The sequence below is a fragment of the Anomaloglossus baeobatrachus genome, chromosome 5, assembly GCF_048569485.1.
Source record: "Anomaloglossus baeobatrachus isolate aAnoBae1 chromosome 5, aAnoBae1.hap1, whole genome shotgun sequence".
In the NCBI taxonomy this organism is placed as follows: domain Eukaryota; kingdom Metazoa; phylum Chordata; class Amphibia; order Anura; family Aromobatidae; genus Anomaloglossus; species Anomaloglossus baeobatrachus.
In genome coordinates, this window is record NC_134357.1 from 255996650 (window position 1) to 256016461 (window position 19812).

The 19812-nt window shown below is 50.0% G+C and overlaps 1 protein-coding gene across 1 annotated transcript in view; it reads right to left on the reverse strand.

Annotated features, from left to right (window-relative positions):
• Positions 1–299: 299 nt before the first annotated feature.
• LOC142309930 (dorsalin-1-like) overlaps positions 300–19812 on the reverse strand; it is a 73771-nt gene continuing 54258 nt past the window's right edge. The window contains exon 2 of the mRNA XM_075347398.1: positions 300–1195. Coding sequence (XP_075203513.1) covers positions 300–1195 — 896 coding nt within the window. The remainder of the gene's footprint in view (positions 1196–19812) is intronic.

Genomic DNA, 19812 nt, shown 5'->3' on the forward strand with positions numbered 1-19812 from the left:
TATGAGTGAATATGACCTAACATTTCAGCCCAAAGCAAAGTTGGGCATTTCTTAATTTTTTGTAGACCTTTCTTCTAGAATATATAGACACAAATGGTGCTGTTTATAGGAGATGGCAGGTAGAACTGCTTTTTTAATTCTGGTTATCCTCTTCAATGATGACACATTATGGTCATGCTATTAACCAGTAGTCGGTAGAATTAGCACATGTATTGCATACCTGTCATTTTTAACACATGCCTGTCTATTGGTCCCTGAATCATTTACTGTCCCTTGTAAACCTGGTCTAGTAATGAAGACTACCTGCAGCCACACTCCAGTACTTTCATATCTTCATAATTTCTCATGATGGATATCTGTTTATCATTCTTATATACCACTTGCAAACTGTCCAACTTAGTCGGCACACAGCAAACGCTTCCAACTTCTTTAGGTTTGGTCAAATGCACAAGTGACTGCACCAGTGCATGTTTTGTAGGCTTCAGGTTATCTGTCAGGGGAGGGTAGCAAGTTCCTACACATTGGCCAGCTTCATAACTTGGTGGATAGATTATGAAAGAGCCCCATCCAATGTCACTGAAGTTGACTGTTAGTGATGCTTTTGTGCAATGTTCCCTTTGTGCGGCACGCTTTGACCTTGTCTTACCTTCTTCCAAGGGTTCATGTCCTTCACCATGATCAGTTGTAGAGTTTTTAGAAAATATCCCCAGGTCGTTACTTTGCTTATAGAGCATAATTTGTAATAGATCCATGGGATCCTCCTTCACATTGTTGTCACTTTGATCATCTGAGAAAATTATTAGAATGGGAGGATGACTACTATCGGAATCCATGGCAAACAGTTTGGTATTGAAGCATGTTTCCGAGGGAACCTTCATCCTAAGAAAAATTTCTATTTTATTCAGTTGCACCTTGAATTTTATCCATCGTTTCACAGCCTTGGTAACATCAATTGTTACAGCTTCAGCCCCTTCAACATCTTTAGACGCTAAAAAGGAATTGAGGTCCCTTAAGTTCTCTGAGGGTTCAGTGTGTATGACATCAAACAAACTGAGGTGTCCGAAACCAGAGTTGCCTACAGAAATCTTCAGTTTCAGCTCAGCCTTTGTGACCTCCTCATGTTGTGGGATTGTCACATTAAACAGCAGGATGTGACTCTGTAGAAGATTGTCTTGAGGAATTGATGACAAAATGTCTGCAAGAGAATAAACATCTGGTTACTTCCAGTCAAGTATAGTAAAACTATTAAGTGATGGACCTAATTTAAAATTACCCAAGAAGACCAGACCATTCATTATGTTTGCCCCAAGCTTTTTTGACTGAAGTTTTCAGACTGCATTGATCTATAAAACCTAATTCTTTGGCTGTATGCAAGAAACCAGGGAGGCCTCAAAGTAATCAAACGATGTAGACGGTCACAAGAATGAACAAGTTCAGAGTTGTATTCAAGCTCTACATGAAGTATAGGGGGCGCAAACCTCCAAACTTATAAATGTGCAATCCAGACAAGATCCAGAGTGGTCAATCAGTGTGCAATAAGGGAAACACTGGTAGAAACATGTATAGATGTAAAGCTCTGCTGCTGGAGATTGTCAGTTTAGACGAGTGGCATGGTCATTCTAATTAGAACTCAGCACTCTTCCATGGGAGAAGCACATGGGGTCTGAAACTGGACAGGTCCAGCAATCTGGCCAGCTTCAGAGCGGTGCTTGATTGCAGGCTAATTCATTACATTCTTTTAGCCTAGTTAACTGGCCACTCTCAGACTACAGCTTGTTTGGTAGCCTACGCAATGAGCAGCACACAATATGATTAAAAAATTCCCTTCATTTTTAGTAATTGCTTATTTTTATAAGTACCTTGCATTACCCTTTAACGAGGATAAGACAACCCCTTTAAAAATTAATGCATATATAAGCAGATGGACAGTCTATGACTTTCCTTCCTGAAGACACAAATCATATTGAATTTATGTGAAATGTACTGGGTAAAAGGTTAAGTTGCCCAGCAACAGACTGCATGGTCAGAGACAGTTAACAGTGGGAGGAGCTAAAGTGTAGAGAGAGACTGTTTTTCCAGTTAGTTAGTGTGTTGTGAAGACCTCTAGACAGCTGGCAATTACAAGGCAGCAAGATCAGCAAAAATAAACCATTAGTGCCAACAGAGATTGAGCACAAAGGCAACTGGGTGATACATGCTGTAGAGAGATTTGGTGAGGAAGTGAGTCTAGTGTCGGACAGACGTGGAGGACCTTAGAGAAAAGGATCTGCCCAGTTTGTGACACAAGAAGAGGATAGCAACTCTAGGATCAGGAATCACAGTCAGTTGTCTGAGTGCAGGGCGCACAGAGTAACATATTGATCCGTGTGGCCTGTACCGGGAAGATGGAGATTCACCTTACCTCTTCTGCCTGTATACAGTACACAAGTAAAGTGGCATAACCCGCAACCATGATGAACGTGCCTCTGTATTACACAAAAGTGTCCTTAAAGTCCAATGCTGGCTGCCCTGTGTACTTGACTTTATTGCCAAGTAAAGGAAACTCTGTGTTTACCAACTTGTCTGAATTTGTTAACCTGGGGACAAAGGGGTCGGATGCTGGGTAGAGTGTGGTAGGCCTGAAGGTGAAGGTGTCCATAATAGCAAGGACACCACACACACACACACGCACACACACACACACACACACACACACACACACACACACACACACACACACACACACACGCAGCACTCGTCCATAGCTATATATAAAGGGGCCTCTGACTCGAGCCCCCTATAATAGCCAGGGGACAGGACCACTGAAAAAAATGTCACTGAAAGCCTGTATGAGCATTTCCCACTTTCCTTAGTTATATCTGCTTAACTGCGGTAGTATTATTACAATTTTACCGTAGGTTGCAAAATATATCCTTATCCTGAAATTGATATTGTACAATCCATGCATGACAGCACTTAAACAGCAGATGGCAGCAAATGTCAATAAATCAGCCATCATTTCCATTTGTGTTTCGTCCCGATAATAAAGCTAATATAAATTGTTGCATCACATAGATTGTTCTGTTCCCTCTGTTGCAGTATGCTCTTGTTACCTAAAGGCCGCTTTACACGCAACGACATCGCTAAAGAGATGTCGGTGGGGTCACGGAATTCGTGACGCACATCCGGCCTCGTTAGCGACGTCATTGCGTGTGAACCGCAGGAGCGACCATTAACGAACGATAATACTCACCATATCGTTGCTCGTTTACATGCTCCCCTATTCCCAAATATTGTTGCTGCAGCAGGTACGATGTTGTTCGTCATTCCTGCGGCAGCACACATCGCTATGTGTGACACCGCAGGAACGAGGAACCTCACCTTACCTGCGGCCGCACGCTGTTACATCTCGTGGCTCTCCTGAGGCAAGGACTGAGGCAGTCTCCCATTCCTTGCCTGCCACGAGCACTCCTGCTCAGCAGCGCCGAAGGTCTGCCAGACTGCGCAGTGTGCAGGAGATACCTTCTCAGAGAGGCAGCAGAAGGGTGACACCTAGTGGTTCTCCTGTTACAAGGAGTGAAGCGGTCTCCCATTCCTGGCCTGCCGCAGACTCTCCTGCTCAGCGGCCCCGAAGGTCTGCGAGGCTGCGCAATGTGCAGAGGTTTACTGCTCAGGGAAGCAGTGAGATTCCCGTTATCTCTGCACATTGTGAGACCGAGGATCCCGCTTCTATTTCCCAGAGGCAGGAGGGTGAGCATGTGCAATGCGTGGTGGGTCCTGATTAGCTCACTGACGTCACACGGCTTGATGACAAGGCTGGTGACGTGGTGAATCCTGACTGGCCAGGCTGGGACGTCGTGGACCCTGATTGGGTCAAGTCCGTCATCTCCGCCTCGCGCCCGCCCTCGGGTGGAGCTGCACCTCCTTAAAAGCTCCCCCTGCCATCATGGCGGCACGCGACCGTCCTTCTATGTTTGGATGTCTGGCAGCGTGCTGCCACGCCACTGCTCAGGCATTACTGTCTCTTGTGGGCTTTGCCCTTGCTGCTCCGGCAGTACCTCGTTTGCAGGCCGTGTTCCTGCCTTGCTGCTCCGGCAGTATCCCCTTCAACAGGCCGTGTTCCTGTCCCAGGTGAGCTCCTCGAGTCTCCACCGGACTCACCTGGTTATTGAAAGCACACGTGCGTGGGCACCTCTGTGCTACCCTCGTGCCATATTCTCGTGACTTCCACTGACACACGTGCGTGGGCACCTCTGTGCTTCCCCGTGCAACAGGTACACCGAGCCGTGAGATCTGTGCCATACAACCCTCACGGGTTAGGGCAGATCGGTGTACATAGATCGTCTGTGACATTCCAGACGATCGCTAGCAGCAACCCGCTCACTCTTCACCCACCATAGCGGCGGTCCCTTACACCGCACAGTGGACCTTGACCGGCGGAAGCTGTCCATTTCCCATCTTGGCACGCTTCCCCGGGTCCCCCTCGTAACATTACGGTCGCGCCAAAGGTCTGGCTATGGCTGAAGAGCAGCAGCAGTTGCTGCGTTATGTGCAGCAGTTGGAGTCACGATTGGCAGCAGTGGAGCAGTCTTCCTCCGATAAGACTACTCTGACGACAGTCGCCACCCAGGCGGCTACCCAGGCTGTGCTATTGGGCGGAAGGTCTCCTCGCCTTGCGCTTCCAGAGCGCTTTAGCGGCAACAGCTCTGAGTGCCGTGGTTTTATAAACCAAGTTACCACCTACTTAGAGCTGTCCGCGACTCTTTACGCTACCGAGAAGGCGAGGGTAGCCTTCGTCCAGTCCCTGCTCACAGGGAGAGCGCTGAAGTGGTCCACGCCGTTGTGGGAGCGCGGAGATCGGGTGGTGAATAACTTAACAGCTTATCTTGGGGCCATGAGAATGGTGTTCCTCGGGCCTCAAGTCACCCACGACTCCGCACTGAGCCTCCTACGACTTCGGCAAGGGTCCGCTTCAGTCGGGGACTTTGCGGTACACTTTAGGACACTTGCCGCAGAGCTAGACTGGCCGGATAAGGTCCTTGTCCCTGTGTTTTGGGAGGGCCTGGCAGGGTTTGTTAAAGACGCACTGGCCACGCGTGAGGTGCCTGCCACTTTAGAGTCCTTGATTCAGGTTGCCTCTCGCATAGGCATCCGCCAGGCGGAGCGAAGGCTCGAGGTCTCTTCAGCACCCACGTCTTCTCGGCCTAAAAAGCGTCTGCCTCCCGTCTTCCATCAGACAGGTCTCCCAGCCAGTCCTGTAGGCGACTCCGTGGAGTCAATGGAGGTGTCCAAGGTGGTCTCCTCTGCCCCAGGTTCTCGGTCTTGTGTCATCTGCTTTTCCTGTGGGCAGAGGGGACACATAGCTACCCGATGTCCCAAAACCGTCGGGAAAAGACAGCGTCTAGTTTCTATCAGAGGGGGGACTCTAGACGCTACTTCTCCCTCTAGGTTGACTATCAGCGCCCAGTTGCAGTTCGGCACTACTCTCTTCTCTGCCCTGGCTTGCTTGGACTCAGGCGCTGAAGGCAATTTCATCTCGACCTCCCTGACAACCCGATACTCAGTTCCCCTGGTTCTGTTGCCCAAGCCACTCAGGGTTCGGGTAGTCGACGGGTCCATACTACTCGATCCTATCACCCAGATCACCATCCCTCTCAGGATGGATGTACCACCGGGACACCATGAGCAGGTGTCCTTCCTGGTGCTTCCAGGGGGGACGGATGAGATCCTACTGGGCCTTCCCTGGTTGAGACAGCATGCTCCTATACTCAACTGGGCAACAGGGGAGATCTCATCCTGGGCAGGATCCTGTAGAGAGCACCTCGTGACTACCGAACCACCCGCTACCATTAGGTCGGTAGGGTCCTCAGGGAATACAGAGGGGCCGGGTTTACCGACACCTTATGAGGCCTACAGGGATGTCTTTTCAAAAAGGGCGGCAGATACTCTTCCTCCCCACCGGCCATATGATTGCCGAATAGACCTGAAGCCAGGCTCCGAGCCCCCTAGGGGCAGAGTGTATCCACTCTCTGCGCCAGAGACGGAGGCTATGTCCAAATATATTCAGGACAGCCTGGCGAAGGGGTTCATTCGCAAGTCTATTTCACCGGCTGGTGCAGGGTTCTTTTTTGTGCAGAAGAAGGAAGGGGATCTGCGCCCCTGTATCGATTACAGGGGATTAAATGCAATCACGATCAAAAACAAATACCCTTTGCCCCTCATTACTGAGCTATTTGATCGATTCCGCGGGGCAAAGGTCTTCACAAAGCTGGATCTACGCGGGGCGTATAATCTAGTGCGAGTCCGAAAGGGCGATGAGTGGAAGACCGCCTTTAACACCAGGGACGGTCACTACGAGTATCTAGTAATGCCCTTCGGACTCTGCAATGCCCCCGCCGTATTTCAAGACTTTGTGAATGACATTTTCCGGGATTTGTATCTTTCCGTGGTTGCATATCTGGATGACATTCTTATCTTCTCCCCCGATCTTACCGCCCATCGGAGGGATGTCATCCGAGTACTTAAGAGGTTCCGTACCCATTCGCTATATGCTAAGCTGGAAAAGTGCGTTTTTGAACGGGAATCCTTGCCGTTCCTGGGGTACATCGTGTCCAGTCAGGGGTTAGCAATGGATCCGGTGAAGTTGGAGACAGTGATGAACTGGCCTGAGCCCCGCTCGCTGAAGGCGATCCAGCGATTCTTGGGGTTTATCAATTATTATCGCCAGTTCATTCCCAACTTCTCGACGGTGGCAGCACCCATCATTGCCCTTACCCGCAAGGGCGCTAATCCCAAAGCATGGACACGAGAAACGGTAGAGGCATTTCACACTCTCAAAACTCACTTCTCCAGAGCTCCCATCCTTCATCGTCCAGACATCTCCAAACCCTTCCTACTGGAGGTAGACGCCTCTTCGGTCGGTGCAGGTGCAGTCCTGTACCAGAAAAACGAACGAGGAAGGAAGCATCCTTGTTTCTTTTTCTCCAAGACCTTTTCTCCGGCCGAGAGGAACTACTCCATAGGGGATAGGGAGTTACTGGCGATGAAACTAGCATTCCAGGAATGGCGGCATCTCCTGGAGGGTGCGAAGCATCCATTTGAGGTATTTTCTGACCACAAAAACCTCACATACCTCCAGACAGCACAACGCCTGAACCCAAGGCAGGCCCGTTGGTCTTTATTCTTCTCCCGGTTCCGCTTTATTATCCGCCACCTGGCCGGTGAGAAGAACGTACGGGCCGATGCCTTGTCACGTTGTATGGTTGTGTTGGAGGAGGACGAGGAGGAGCCTCGTCTTATACTACCCCCGGACAGCTTGAGGATGGTCACTCCCACTTCTTTGGACCAGGTGCCACCTGGCAAGACCCTCGTTCCCCCTGAACTACGGAACGAGGTGCTATCGTGGGCCCATGCCTCCAAGGTTGGGGGTCACTTCGGGGTCAAAAGGACCAGAGACCTGGTGACCAGGCATTATTGGTGGCCGAGAGTACCCCAGGACATACAGGAGTATGTGGGAGCCTGTATGTCGTGTGCTCGGAATAAGCCGTCCCGGCAGAGACCGGCAGGTCTTCTTCACCCACTGCCAGTGCCGGATCGTCCCTGGGAAGTGGTAGGGATGGACTTCCTGGGAGATCTGCCCAAGTCAGCAGGGCACGGGGTCGTATGGGTCATCACAGACCACTTCTCTAAAATGGTCCACTTGGTGCCTCTCCCACGACTCCCGACGTCACGTGCTCTCGCCACCTTGTTCATTCGGCATGTATTTAGGTTGCATGGCATGCCTGACAAGGTGGTGAGCGACCGGGGTCCCCAGTTCGCGTCTCGCTTCTGGAGAGAGCTCTGTAAGCTCCTGCAGATAGAGCTGAACATCTCCTCCGCATACCATCCCGAGACCAATGGACTAGTAGAGAGGACTAATCAGACCTTGGTAACTTACCTCCGCCATTTTATATCCGCGCACCACGACAACTGGGCTAACCTCCTTCCTTGGGCCGAATTTGCCATTAACAATTCGGTCCATGAATCCTCTGGCCAGACTCCGTTCCTACTCAATAACGGACAACATCCCAGAATCCCGGTTCCGATGCCCATTACGTCACCCGATACTAGAGTGGAGGATTGGGCGACCAAGGCCCGGGAGATCTGGGATGACACCGAAGAGGCTCTTAAAAGGGCTAAAGACCGGATGGTGACAACGGCTGATGTTCGCCGCCGCCCTGCACCATCCTTCGCCCCTGGTGACCTAGTATGGCTGTCCTCTAAGAATGTTAACCTACGGGTACAGGCAGCCAAATTCGCCCCTAGGTATCTGGGTCCGTTTAAAGTACTACAGCAGGTAAACCCAGTGGCATATTGACTCCAGCTCCCTCCACGCTGGGCTATAGCCAACACCTTTCACGTGTCCCTCCTGAAACCCGTACGACTTAATAAATTCTCGGGGTCCCTGCCGGCTCAAACCGACTCCCCGTCCGACGACCCTGAGGTGGCAAAACTTGTGGAGACAAAAGTCATACAGGGCAAGAGGTACTACTTCGTGGAGTGGGCCGGCCGTGGTCCGGAGCATAGATCCTGGAAGTTGGAGGATCATATCCGCGCCCCGGGTTTGATAGCGGCCTTCGAGCACGGACAGGGGGGGCCATGTTACATCTCGTGGCTCTCCTGAGGCAAGGACTGAGGCAGTCTCCCATTCCTTGCCTGCCACGAGCACTCCTGCTCAGCAGCGCCGAAGGTCTGCCAGACTGCGCAGTGTGCAGGAGATACCTTCTCAGAGAGGCAGCAGAAGGGTGACACCTAGTGGTTCTCCTGTTACAAGGAGTGAAGCGGTCTCCCATTCCTGGCCTGCCGCAGACTCTCCTGCTCAGCGGCCCCGAAGGTCTGCGAGGCTGCGCAATGTGCAGAGGTTTACTGCTCAGGGTAGCAGTGAGATTCCCGTTATCTCTGCACATTGTGAGACCGAGGATCCCGCCTCTATTTCCCAGAGGCAGGAGGGTGAGCATGTGCAATGCGTGGTGGGTCCTGATTCGCTCACTGACGTCACACGGCTTGATGACAAGGCTGGTGACGTGGTGAATCCTGACTGGCCAGGCTGGGACGTCGTGGACCCTGATTGGGTCAAGTCCGTCATCTCCGCCTCGCGCCCGCCCTCGGGTGGAGCTGCACCTCCTTAAAAGCTCCCCCTGCCATCATGGCGGCGCGCGACCGTCCTTCTATGTTTGGATGTCTGGCAGCGTGCTGCCACGCCACTGCTCAGGCATTACTGTCTCTTGTGGGCTTTGCCCTTGCTGCTCCGGCAGTACCTCGTTTGCAGGCCGTGTTCCTGCCTTGCTGCTCCGGCAGTATTCCCTTCAACAGGCCGTGTTCCTGTCCCAGGTGAGCTCCTCGAGTCTCCACCGGACTCACCTGGTTATTGAAAGCACACGTGCGTGGGCACCTCTGTGCTACCCTTGTGCCATATTCTCGTGACTTCCACTGGCACACGTGCGTGGGCACCTCTGTGCTTCCCCGTGCAACAAGTACACCGAGCCGTGAGATCTGTGCCATACAACCCTCACGGGTTAGGGCAGATCGGTGTACATAGATCGTCTGTGACATTCCAGACGATCGCTAGCAGCAACCCGCTCACTCTTCACCCACCATAGCGGCGGTCCCTTACACCGCACAGTGGACCTTGACCGGCGGAAGCAGTCCATTTCCCATCTTGGCACGCTTCCCCGGGTCCCCCTCGTAACAGCACGCAATGAGGAAGGAAGGAGGTGGGCGGGATGTTACGTCTCGCTCATCTCCGCCCCTCCGCTTCTATTGGTCGCCCGCTTAGTGACGTTGCTGTAACGCCGAACAAACCGCCCCCTTAGAAAGAAGGTGGTTTGCCGGTCACAGCGACGTCGCTAGGCAGGTAAGTAGTGTGACGGGTCCGAGCAATGTTGTGCGGCACGGGCAGCGATTTGCCCGTGATGCACAACCGATGGGGGCGGGCACGCACGCTAGTGATCTCACTAGCGAGATCGCAGCGTGTAAAGTGGCCTTTACTCTCCTAAACAATTGGATCTATACAATGCATATAACATGACAGCTGCTACACATCTAAAAGCTAAAACTTTGTCTCCACATAAACAGTTTCATAGATCTTTTGGTTGAAAAAAGACACAAGTCTGTAAAGGTCAACCTATAACCTGATATGATGGTCTAGAATAGAGGAAAGCAATAACCCCATGAGGCAGATGCCTGTACAGTAAGAAATTATCTTTGATGATAGAAAAACCTTACTTCTAGAGAGGAGCAAATATATTCAACTGAAATTAATTCTATTTTAATATTACAAAAATCTACTTTTGCTGCTCACTGTCACGTGTCCAGTCTTGTTTTCATCTTCTTATCACCACTTCAAGCATTGACTCCCAGGACTCTTCACGCTAGTCCAGGACATCCAACTCTGATGAGGCCCATTTTGCCCACGCTCAAGGTTAAGGATAAGGCCGGAACCCTACCCCCAATATGGGTGGAGGCCTGCATGACTTTGGTTAGGAGGAGGTGACACCAGGAGGGGGTGGGGGCTAGGGGAGCGCTTTGGTTTATATAGGTCAACCTGACGGCGGAGAATCCCTTTTAGCCTGCGCTCCCTTGGGATAGTCCCACCAGCCCTCCCTGTGTAGTGGTAACCGGTTTGCAGTGGCTTTAGGCGGTTGGGGTGGGTCCTCGAAGTTGGTGTAAATTGTTATTGGGGGTTCATGGAGATATGGATCCCTTTAATTTGCTGGTTTTGGTTGGTGGTCTGGTGATTTGGGGGACCGCCGGCAATGGACTGCCGGGTCCCGTGTTTGTATTTATCCCTTCCCCCTCTTTTCTATTGGTGCTTCCGAGTTGGTGGTTACAGCTGGGAGTAAGTGTGGTTCAAGGGGAAGTTTTTAATGTTAATAAGGTTATTATTATTATTTAATCACCATATTTATGAGCTTTGAGGACCCAACCCTATTTGAATTATTTTCTGATGTTTGTTTGCTAAATAAAAGGCTGCTGTGGCCATTTCATCCAATGTTGTGTTTGTGTGTTATTTATACCCATTGGGGGTAAGGGGACAAAAAGAAAGTTAGAATGGCGGGGTCACCGGAAATCAACTATACTAAAGTCATGACTTTATGGCATTACTAAACTCATAGAAGTGATAACAAGATGCGACGAGGACAGAAGAGGTGATGGTGAGATGAGCATTTGGGGTTTTTGTACATCATACTTTTCTGTGATCTGGGGTTTCTCAAGTGTGAAATGTATAAACTTTATTAATATTTGTGTTTTTGCGGGGGGAGGGGGCAAATATTTTAAAGCACTGATGCTGGTAAGCAAGTGGATTGGAGGTGCGGAAGGGTGGTTAGATGAACAAGTGCTCATCATTAGTGGTGAGCGCAAATACTCTTCACTATTCGTTACTCACACATATATTAAGTTATTTGCGATATCTGTTACTCATCGACTGTTTTCAAATTCCCTTTGTGAGATTCGAGACTCCACCCCAGCATGTTTGGCACCTGATTTTCAGCCACAAAACATGCTGTGATTGCCTTCTAATCACAGTAATGTTGTAGCCATTGTTACTACTGGAATTACTGTGATTTGGAGGCGCAGTGAAAAAACAAAAAATGACTTACTGAGATTCCCTGCAGCTGTCACACTACTTCCGGGTCCGCTCATTAGATCTCATACATATGCACTGCTTCCCCTGCCCATACTCTCTTCCGGTGTCTGTGATTGGCTGAAGTCAGACTGCTGCCATGTCGGCGTCTATGATAGGCTCTATTAAAGGCTCCTTTAAGGTTTCCAGGCCTGATAGCTGCCAGGAGACCCGGTGACTGTGAGCTCTAATAGGTTACGAGAGCTCACAACCACTGGAACTTGCGGCTCTTGTCAACTGGTAACTTTAAGAGAGCCTTTAAGAGAGCTTTTAACGTTCCTTGAGTTCCCAGCTGCTGGGACATTTGGAGACTGTGAACAGTTACCAGAGTTCACAGCCCCCAGGCGTCCCAACGGCTGGTAACTACAATAAACTTAAAGGCTCTCTCTTAAAGCCACTCTTAAAGGCTCCTTTTAGGTTTTTGGGCCTCAGAGCTACCAAACTGTCGAACTGCTGTGCCACTGTTTCCTGCAATCTGACAGTCCAGCAATCCAGTAGTCAGGTCACCAGAGTTCCCACTTGGGAACTCCTCCGCTGCTCGCAGTAAACTCAGTTGAACCCGGTGCCGGATTGCTGGTTTAGGCGATATGCACATGTGATGCCCTAGCACCGCCAGGTGGTCACAGAAGTGTACTACACCCTACATAACACCTACCCACACAAGGTTCCCTCAGCCACAAAATCCTAGCCACCCCCCCAGGGTAGGAAGGACACACCAGTGGGCAGGACCAGGGGGATTGGGAGCGCCCACCTACGGGTCTTGAGGATCCGGGGGCGGTAAAAAGTAGTCAGAGTCTAAGTAAGTGGAAGTTTGGAGTTGAAGTGGATAGGAGTGACAGCGACAGGCTGTCAAAGGAAAGCTGAGCCTAGTGAAGGGTAGACAGGGTAGTTGCCCTTGTCTACTGGCTAGGTGGCAAGCAGTGGACCGTGTCCAGAGGCGATGGGAATACAGTTGCGGGAAATCCAGAGTGGACTGGGACAGGGTTGGAGCCCGCCGGTACCAACAGCGAGATCCAGTCCGGAAACCGTGCACAGGCGGGGTACCTGGACCCTAGTTAGAAGACGGTTGCAAGCCCCTTCTCTAATTCACCAGGCCGGGGGCAGGTTTCAAGCCTAGCTCCAGAAGTGTTAGCCCAGATAGAGGGAAACGGCAGCCCACCGCGGGGAATAGGGTATCCGCAAACACCCACTGAAATCCCAAAGGTCAGTTTTCGCGGGCACATCTCCCAACCAGAACATATCGGGAGTGGACTTCCCCATTCCAGACGGAGTCATCCGAAAGTGAGGAAAATTTCAGAGTGCCGGAGGAAGGGACATCGGTACACCAGCCGGGTTTGGGACCCGAGTACACCCGGACGCGGCAGCCGGACACTGACACCTTGGTTTACCAACGGACTTGTGTGCAATTATTCCACAGTGAGTACACCAACACTCCCCGGTCCGGCCTGGCGTGCCACTTCCGGCCTGCATCACTCCCCGTGTTATGGACACTGAGCCCCGGGGCATCCATCCCTACCCACGGAGGGGTTAACATCCAGCTGCTATCTCATTTCCCCCAGGTTTTCCCCAACAGCAGCGGTGGCACCACATCTTACCACACTCCGTGGGTGGAGTCACAAAATATCTACAGTAATCCCCGTACAAATACGTCCCCTTTTTATTTGAGTGTCCGCGCGAACCCTGGGTCCGGAAATCCCTCGAGCCACTGTCGATCCGGATCCCAGCAGCCCGGCTGCTACTGACATGGGGGCGGCACACACATGTAGCATATCACCCACGGAGCAGATGTTTTAACTTACTCATAGCCGGGTCCGGGATGCAGATCCTCTGCGTCGTCACGGGGTGGCTTGGGTGGTACGCGGCCAGGGATGGGCCGCCGCTGCAGAATCTCTCACTGGGGCAGATGTTGGGGTGCAGCCGGGATGGTGTTGCTCCCCACATGCTTACCTCGGGGAGGATGACAGAGGACAGGGGTGGTGTGGTAGTCCCCGTTGGCACCGCAGCAGTTGGCACCGGTAAAGGAGAGGCAGAGACGGGAGCTGCGGTTCCAGATTTTTTTACTCACAAGTCATTCAGGTGCTGCCCCAGGGTACCGTCCTCTGCCACGATGGGCTCCAGCCGATCCCGGATCCATGGAAGGTCAAGTCCGGTATGTGTGTCAGCCTGTGAGTCCTTTCTTCCTTTGATGCGCTAAGTATCGGACCCCCGTGGCGTGAAGCACTTGAGGGTCCCAGTGTCAGTAAAGTGTCCCGTTCTGTATGCTGATAGCACGGTTCCGTTATGGGGTTGGTTCTCAATCCCGGATCCTATATGCTATATGCTGCAGACTCAGCAGGATGGGTCCGGTGACCATTCTAGCAATTCTCCGCAACCCTTGCAGAGTTGGTAGATATCATAAAGTATATCTTCCCTTGGATTCTCTATCCCGACAGTGTCGGTCCTGTGGAAGCAGCCGCCTGCTTCTCCCCAGCAACCGCGTTGAACGCCTTGGCCCACAGATCTGTCCGCGGTGTTACGGGGGGCTGTCTGATAATAAAACCCAAAGGAATATCAGACAGTCATGGTCCACCGTGCAAAGACTCTGCTGCAGACTATGGCAGAGGATAAGGGGTATATAAGTGTGCCACTGTAAATAGTAATAGCATAAGTGCAGAGTGCAATACCTCTGTTAAACTCACAGAGGAATATAATTAGAAAATAAAGCAATTCCTCCCTTACTTGGAGGGTGTGTGGAATGATCTCTGTCAAAGATCACAGAGACAAAAGCAGTGAGTGTGAAATGGCACCTACCTAGGTCCGTTCCTCTAGCGGTGCCAGGAGACGGACAGCAGCGTAAGCCGCACAAAGCTCCTACCTGCGTTCGCTCCACTAGTGTGCGAGGACACAAACCACTAGATATGGCACCTGCCTAGGTCCGCTCCACTAGTGGTGCAAAAGAGACGGACAGCAGCATAAGCCGCACAAAGCTCCTATCTATGTTTGCTCCCCTAGTGTGCGAGGATACGAACAACTGCCAGATGCAGTATAAGGAACGTTACCCTAGCGGCAACATCCACCTACGAGTAGAATCACAAGGCCCAGCCAGACCATGTGCCTCAGGCACCTGCCTATGTCCTGCTCCACTAAGAGGTAAGGATACGGACCGCAGCCGAAGCTGTAAGGTATAAGAACGATACCCTTCCGGTAGCGCTCACCTAGCATAGACAGAGAGATGCCTAGAGGGACGTGCACAGAGCGTCTATTCTCATGCATGAACCAAGAGGACTGTGCACCGGGCGGTGTGCATCAGGGTCTTATATAGACTCTGTGCCTCATGCAAGATGGAGGACACCAGAGCCAATCCGCTGCCAGAATGACAGCAATGACGTCACGCTGGCCTATCACCAAGCAAAGCGTCACAAGCACATGACCAGCGACCAATCAGCATAGAAGGTGTCAGAGACATGTGACCACATGTCACAAGCACATGACCAGCGGCCAATCAGCTTAGAAGGTGTCAGAGACATGTGACCTCGTGTCAGCGATGATGTCACCCGCACATGTGCAATGGCTCCAAGATAGGACTTAGTCTCCAGCGCTTGCTCATGTGCAGTAGCAAGAAATCCTAACATAGTCTCCAGTGCCACAGCAACCGTAACACGCGGCATGTCTGCTCTGCTCTGTGTCTGAAGCTGAACTCCCTATAGTGGTGTGGTGTGTTCTGAGCTGTTGCCCCCAGCCACTGCCACCGACTGGTTCACTGTCCTCACCAGGTCAACCTGATCTTCCCACTGTCTGCTGACTCCCCCTGGTAGTTGCTTCTCCCTGACCCTGAGTCCCCAGTCCAGTGGATCTAGGGAGCCCCTGGTGCAATGGCGTCCTGTAAACCCACCGCTGTAGTGACCCCCTACTGTGATCCTACCCATTGTGGAGGGCATCCCAGTGTTACTGTATGTTGGTGTAGGTGGAACCCGGCACCGACCTCTTCCGGACCCAGGATAACTACTACACCTGAAGCCTCAAGGGCGCTACACACTCATTGAGTATTTGGTTGCAGACATTTCTGCATCAAAACTGCATGTCCTGGCAAAAAAATGCATGAAATCACATTTTGATCCGTATTTTTGAAAGAAGATGCAGATTTGGTGCAGGAATTTTAGCAGAAATCAGAAATTTGGTGTATAAATTTCAGCACCAAATCTGCATCTCCTGGCAAAGAAAATCGCATTAATACCATATCAAAGCCGCATCGAGTTCTGATGTGTTTTTTGGCCATAAGAGACAGATTTGGTGCAGGAATTTGGTATAGAACTTTCAGCACCAAATCTGTATTCCTTGGCAGAAAAAAACTCAGTTTTCTTCCAGGATATTGAGGTTTGATTGAACTCCGTTGACTTAAGATGAGGTCACAGAGTTCAATTAGTTCACCTGAGGTAAATTTATCTGCGTTCACAGGTGCAGTACCATGGGAACCTCCAGCTGTGACCGCACATAAAATCAGTGACGTCACCGCTCACAGATGCTGCTCAGTCAGGCTCTGCCTGAAGCCACAGCGAATGGTCATGTTTTCTAATGTGCCCGCGTGCGGCAACTTCAGTATGTAGCAGTACCGGGATCGTCGTAGGACGTCATGATGTGGATTAAGTCGATTAAGTGGATTAAGACTGGAGGGGCAAATAACCATGGGCCGTCCTAGCCTGAGAATACTACTGTATAGCCCAGTTGTTAGCTTTATCATGGCTGGATATCAAAATTAGGGAAGCACTTTTTTAAAAAATATTTAACTAATTTAAAAAAAGCTGCATGGGGTCCCTCATACTTTAATACACAGCCATGATAATGGCCTTGGCTAGGGGCTGCATCTTATAGCCATATGCTTTATCAGTGCTGGGTATCTATATGCGGGGTACCCTCTGACTTTTTTTAATCTAATTATTTATTTTTAAACCCCATTATGGGACACAGACAGCTACTGTGAGTGCAGCCAATCAGAGATGTTGGCACTCTAGTAGTCTGACTGCAGCCAATCACAGACACCGGCAGAGAGGGTGGACAGGGGAAGCAGTGCATATGTATGAGATCTTATGAGCGGACCCGTAAGTAGTGTGACAGTTGCGAGAATCTTGATAAGTCTAACTGTTCTGCTTTAGTCTCTGTAATACTCTGACAATATTATCCCCAGAAAACAAATGTGAGTCAGAAATGCATCCAGGCATTTTCCTCATGCTGTTCCCATTCAGTTTCAATTCTTTTCCATCCATTGGAGCATTTTTATAGCCTTCCCAGACCGACACTTGCAAGGACCTTCTGAAAATTATTTAAGTTTCCCATTGACTTACATTGGGTTCGTTATTCGTGATGAATACACAATATTTAGCTTGCATAATCCGAACCCAAATATTTCATTAATCTCTCATCTCTAGTCATCATCTTACTATTTTTCTAGTAAGATACATACATACCTTGCCACATTGATAGCTGAGGAGGTAGACCTGAGAGCTGAGCAGTATGCTAGCCAACCAGCACACTCTGGAACTTACCTGGAAGGGTATTACTCATCTCCTGCTAAGCTCCTCAGCCATGGATATTAAAGGGGTTGTCCAGTCTAAATCCATTGCTCACATTGTGCGCTGTGAGGATTCGATGATGTAAGTGCTGAGTGCGGCCTCGCTCAATTAAAGTGTAATAAGCAAGGCAGGCCAGGAGAATGCATATTGTATTGTATTGTATTGTGATATATTGTATACCAGCAGCCACATAACTGCCTATGCAGGCTCTGACACCATCGAATCCTCCCACCGCACAGTGTGCCATATTCCAAACTGCAACCTCTGTGGAGTGCTCAGAAGTACAAGGTGTTCAGTGCTCAGATACATGGCCAAGGTAAGAGAGACTGAAACCTGACCACCACTGAGCAAACAGAAGGTGACAGGTCAAGACTGAGCCAAGAAGTATCTGAAGACAGAGTTTTCAAAGATTTTATGGACTGATGAGTGACTCTTTATGGACCAGATGGATGGGCCAGAGGCTGGATCAGGATTGGACACAGACCTCCACTGCAACTCAAATACCAGCAAAGTGGAGGTGGGTACTGCTATGGGCTGGTATTGTTAAAGCTGAGCCAGTTGGACCTTTTTGAGTTGAAAAAATACTCAAAATCCTCTCCGAAATCTATTGCCAGTTTTTAGAACACACTTTCTTCAAGCAGTGGTACAGGGAAAAGTCTACATCTTTCAAGAAAACCATGATTTTTATGCAGGACAATGCTCCACTGCATGCATCAGAGTCTACACTGCTTGGCTAGTCAATAAAGGCCTTAAAGATGAAAGAAAGGAGATGAAAGGAGGGCTACATTTGTCACTGAGATTTTTAAAATTTCAGAATGTCAGAAATGTATATTTGTACATTTTGAATTGTTTGGTTATTATTCTAATTTTAACAGATGTAAATATACAATTGAGAAGGAAAAATGGACATTTTTAATTTAGTTGCATAATAATTCTACAATAACCCGAAGAAAGACAAAACCTCACTTTTAGTTTTTTAAGTGTTCAGGTTTCAGGTTCCTTAACCTTTTGAATAATATTGGACATTAAAGCCCTTAATATTATTATATTATCATACTCTACTGGAGTCCCAAACATACGAGTATGTACCTACATAGGACTCCTGAAATAGAACTTGAAAGTAAATAGGTGACCAAAAAAGTATACAAATATATTAATTTTATTGACCAAATTTTATTCACACAAAACTGAAGGTACGATAAGAAAGACCCATAAAAGCAAGAGAAAGCAGTATGGTTAATGGCATGTCACATTATGACATGAAATATATACTACAAATACATAGTAATTGCATAAGTTATAGCACAAAAAGGGGGATTACAAAATTCATAATAAATAAATGGATAGAGATGCACAAAAATATGGATAACAATATAAAACTATTCCAATAATAGTAACTTTATCAATAACAAATGGCAAATGTCAGAATGGCCGGTCCCTATAGTGGGCCGCTCGATCTACGGCCACTTTCTCTCCTGCTGCATGCATGGCAGGCAGCATTAGTTTGCCTTGAGCCCGATCATGCTGCGCTACACAGCTAAAATCAGCAGGAGCAGGGGCTGGCGTGCTCCGTGCCACCCCCTGGTCCTGCTGATTAGATAGTGGACGTAGATCGAGCCTCTATCCGGCCCGCGAGATGTGCGAGTCCTACGCTGCTCCCTGCTTCCTGATCAGTGTAGCACCGTGACTGGACTCTGAAGTGCAGCAGCATCATGATTTCAGTACATTGCTGACGTCATCACACGGCATGCAGAGACACGTCGGCTACTGGTAAGCGATCCACAGAGCCGAAGATCAAACGTTTTATCGATGTGGATCAGAGGGAGGGGATTAGGGCACAAGATGGGTGAAAGGTTTGCAAGGGAAAGTGGAGGGAGTACTTTATACAGATGGGCAATGTGTGTCTCTAAGGGGGGGGGGGATTTTGTACTGGAGCAGTGTGGGGAGGATTATTTTGGAGAGGAACTCTGTGTGTGTGTGTGTGTGTGTGTGTGTGTGTGTGTGAAACAGGGATATTGTGGAGAGGGGCAGCCATGTGGGGGTGGGGGAATATGATGGAGAAGGGCAACCGTGTGGGGGTGGGGGAATATGATGGAGTGGGGCAGCATGGGGGGAATATGATGGAGAGGGGCAGCCTGGGGGGGAATATGATGGGGAAAGGCAGCCTGGGGGGGAATATGATGGAGAGAGGCAGCCTGGGAAGGAATATGATGGAGAGGGGCAATGGGGTGAAATATGATGGAGAGGGGCAGCCTGGGGGGAATATGATGGAGAGAGGAAGCCTGGGGAAGAATATGATGAAAAGGGGTATTCTTTGGGGAAATATGATAGAGAGGGCCAGCCTGTGGGGGAATATGATGGAAAGGGGCAGCGTGGGGGGAATATGATGGATAGCGGCAGCCTGTGGGGAATATGATGGAGAGGGGCAGCCTGTGGGGGAATATGATGGAGAGGGGCAGCCTGTGGGGGAATATGATGGAGAGGGGCAGCCTGTGGGGGAATATAATGGAGAGGGGCAGCCTTGGGGGGTGGGAGAATATGATGGAGAGGGGCAACCGTGTGGGGGTGGGGGAATATGATGGAGTGGGGCAGCATGGGGGGAATATGATGGAGAGGGGCAGCGTG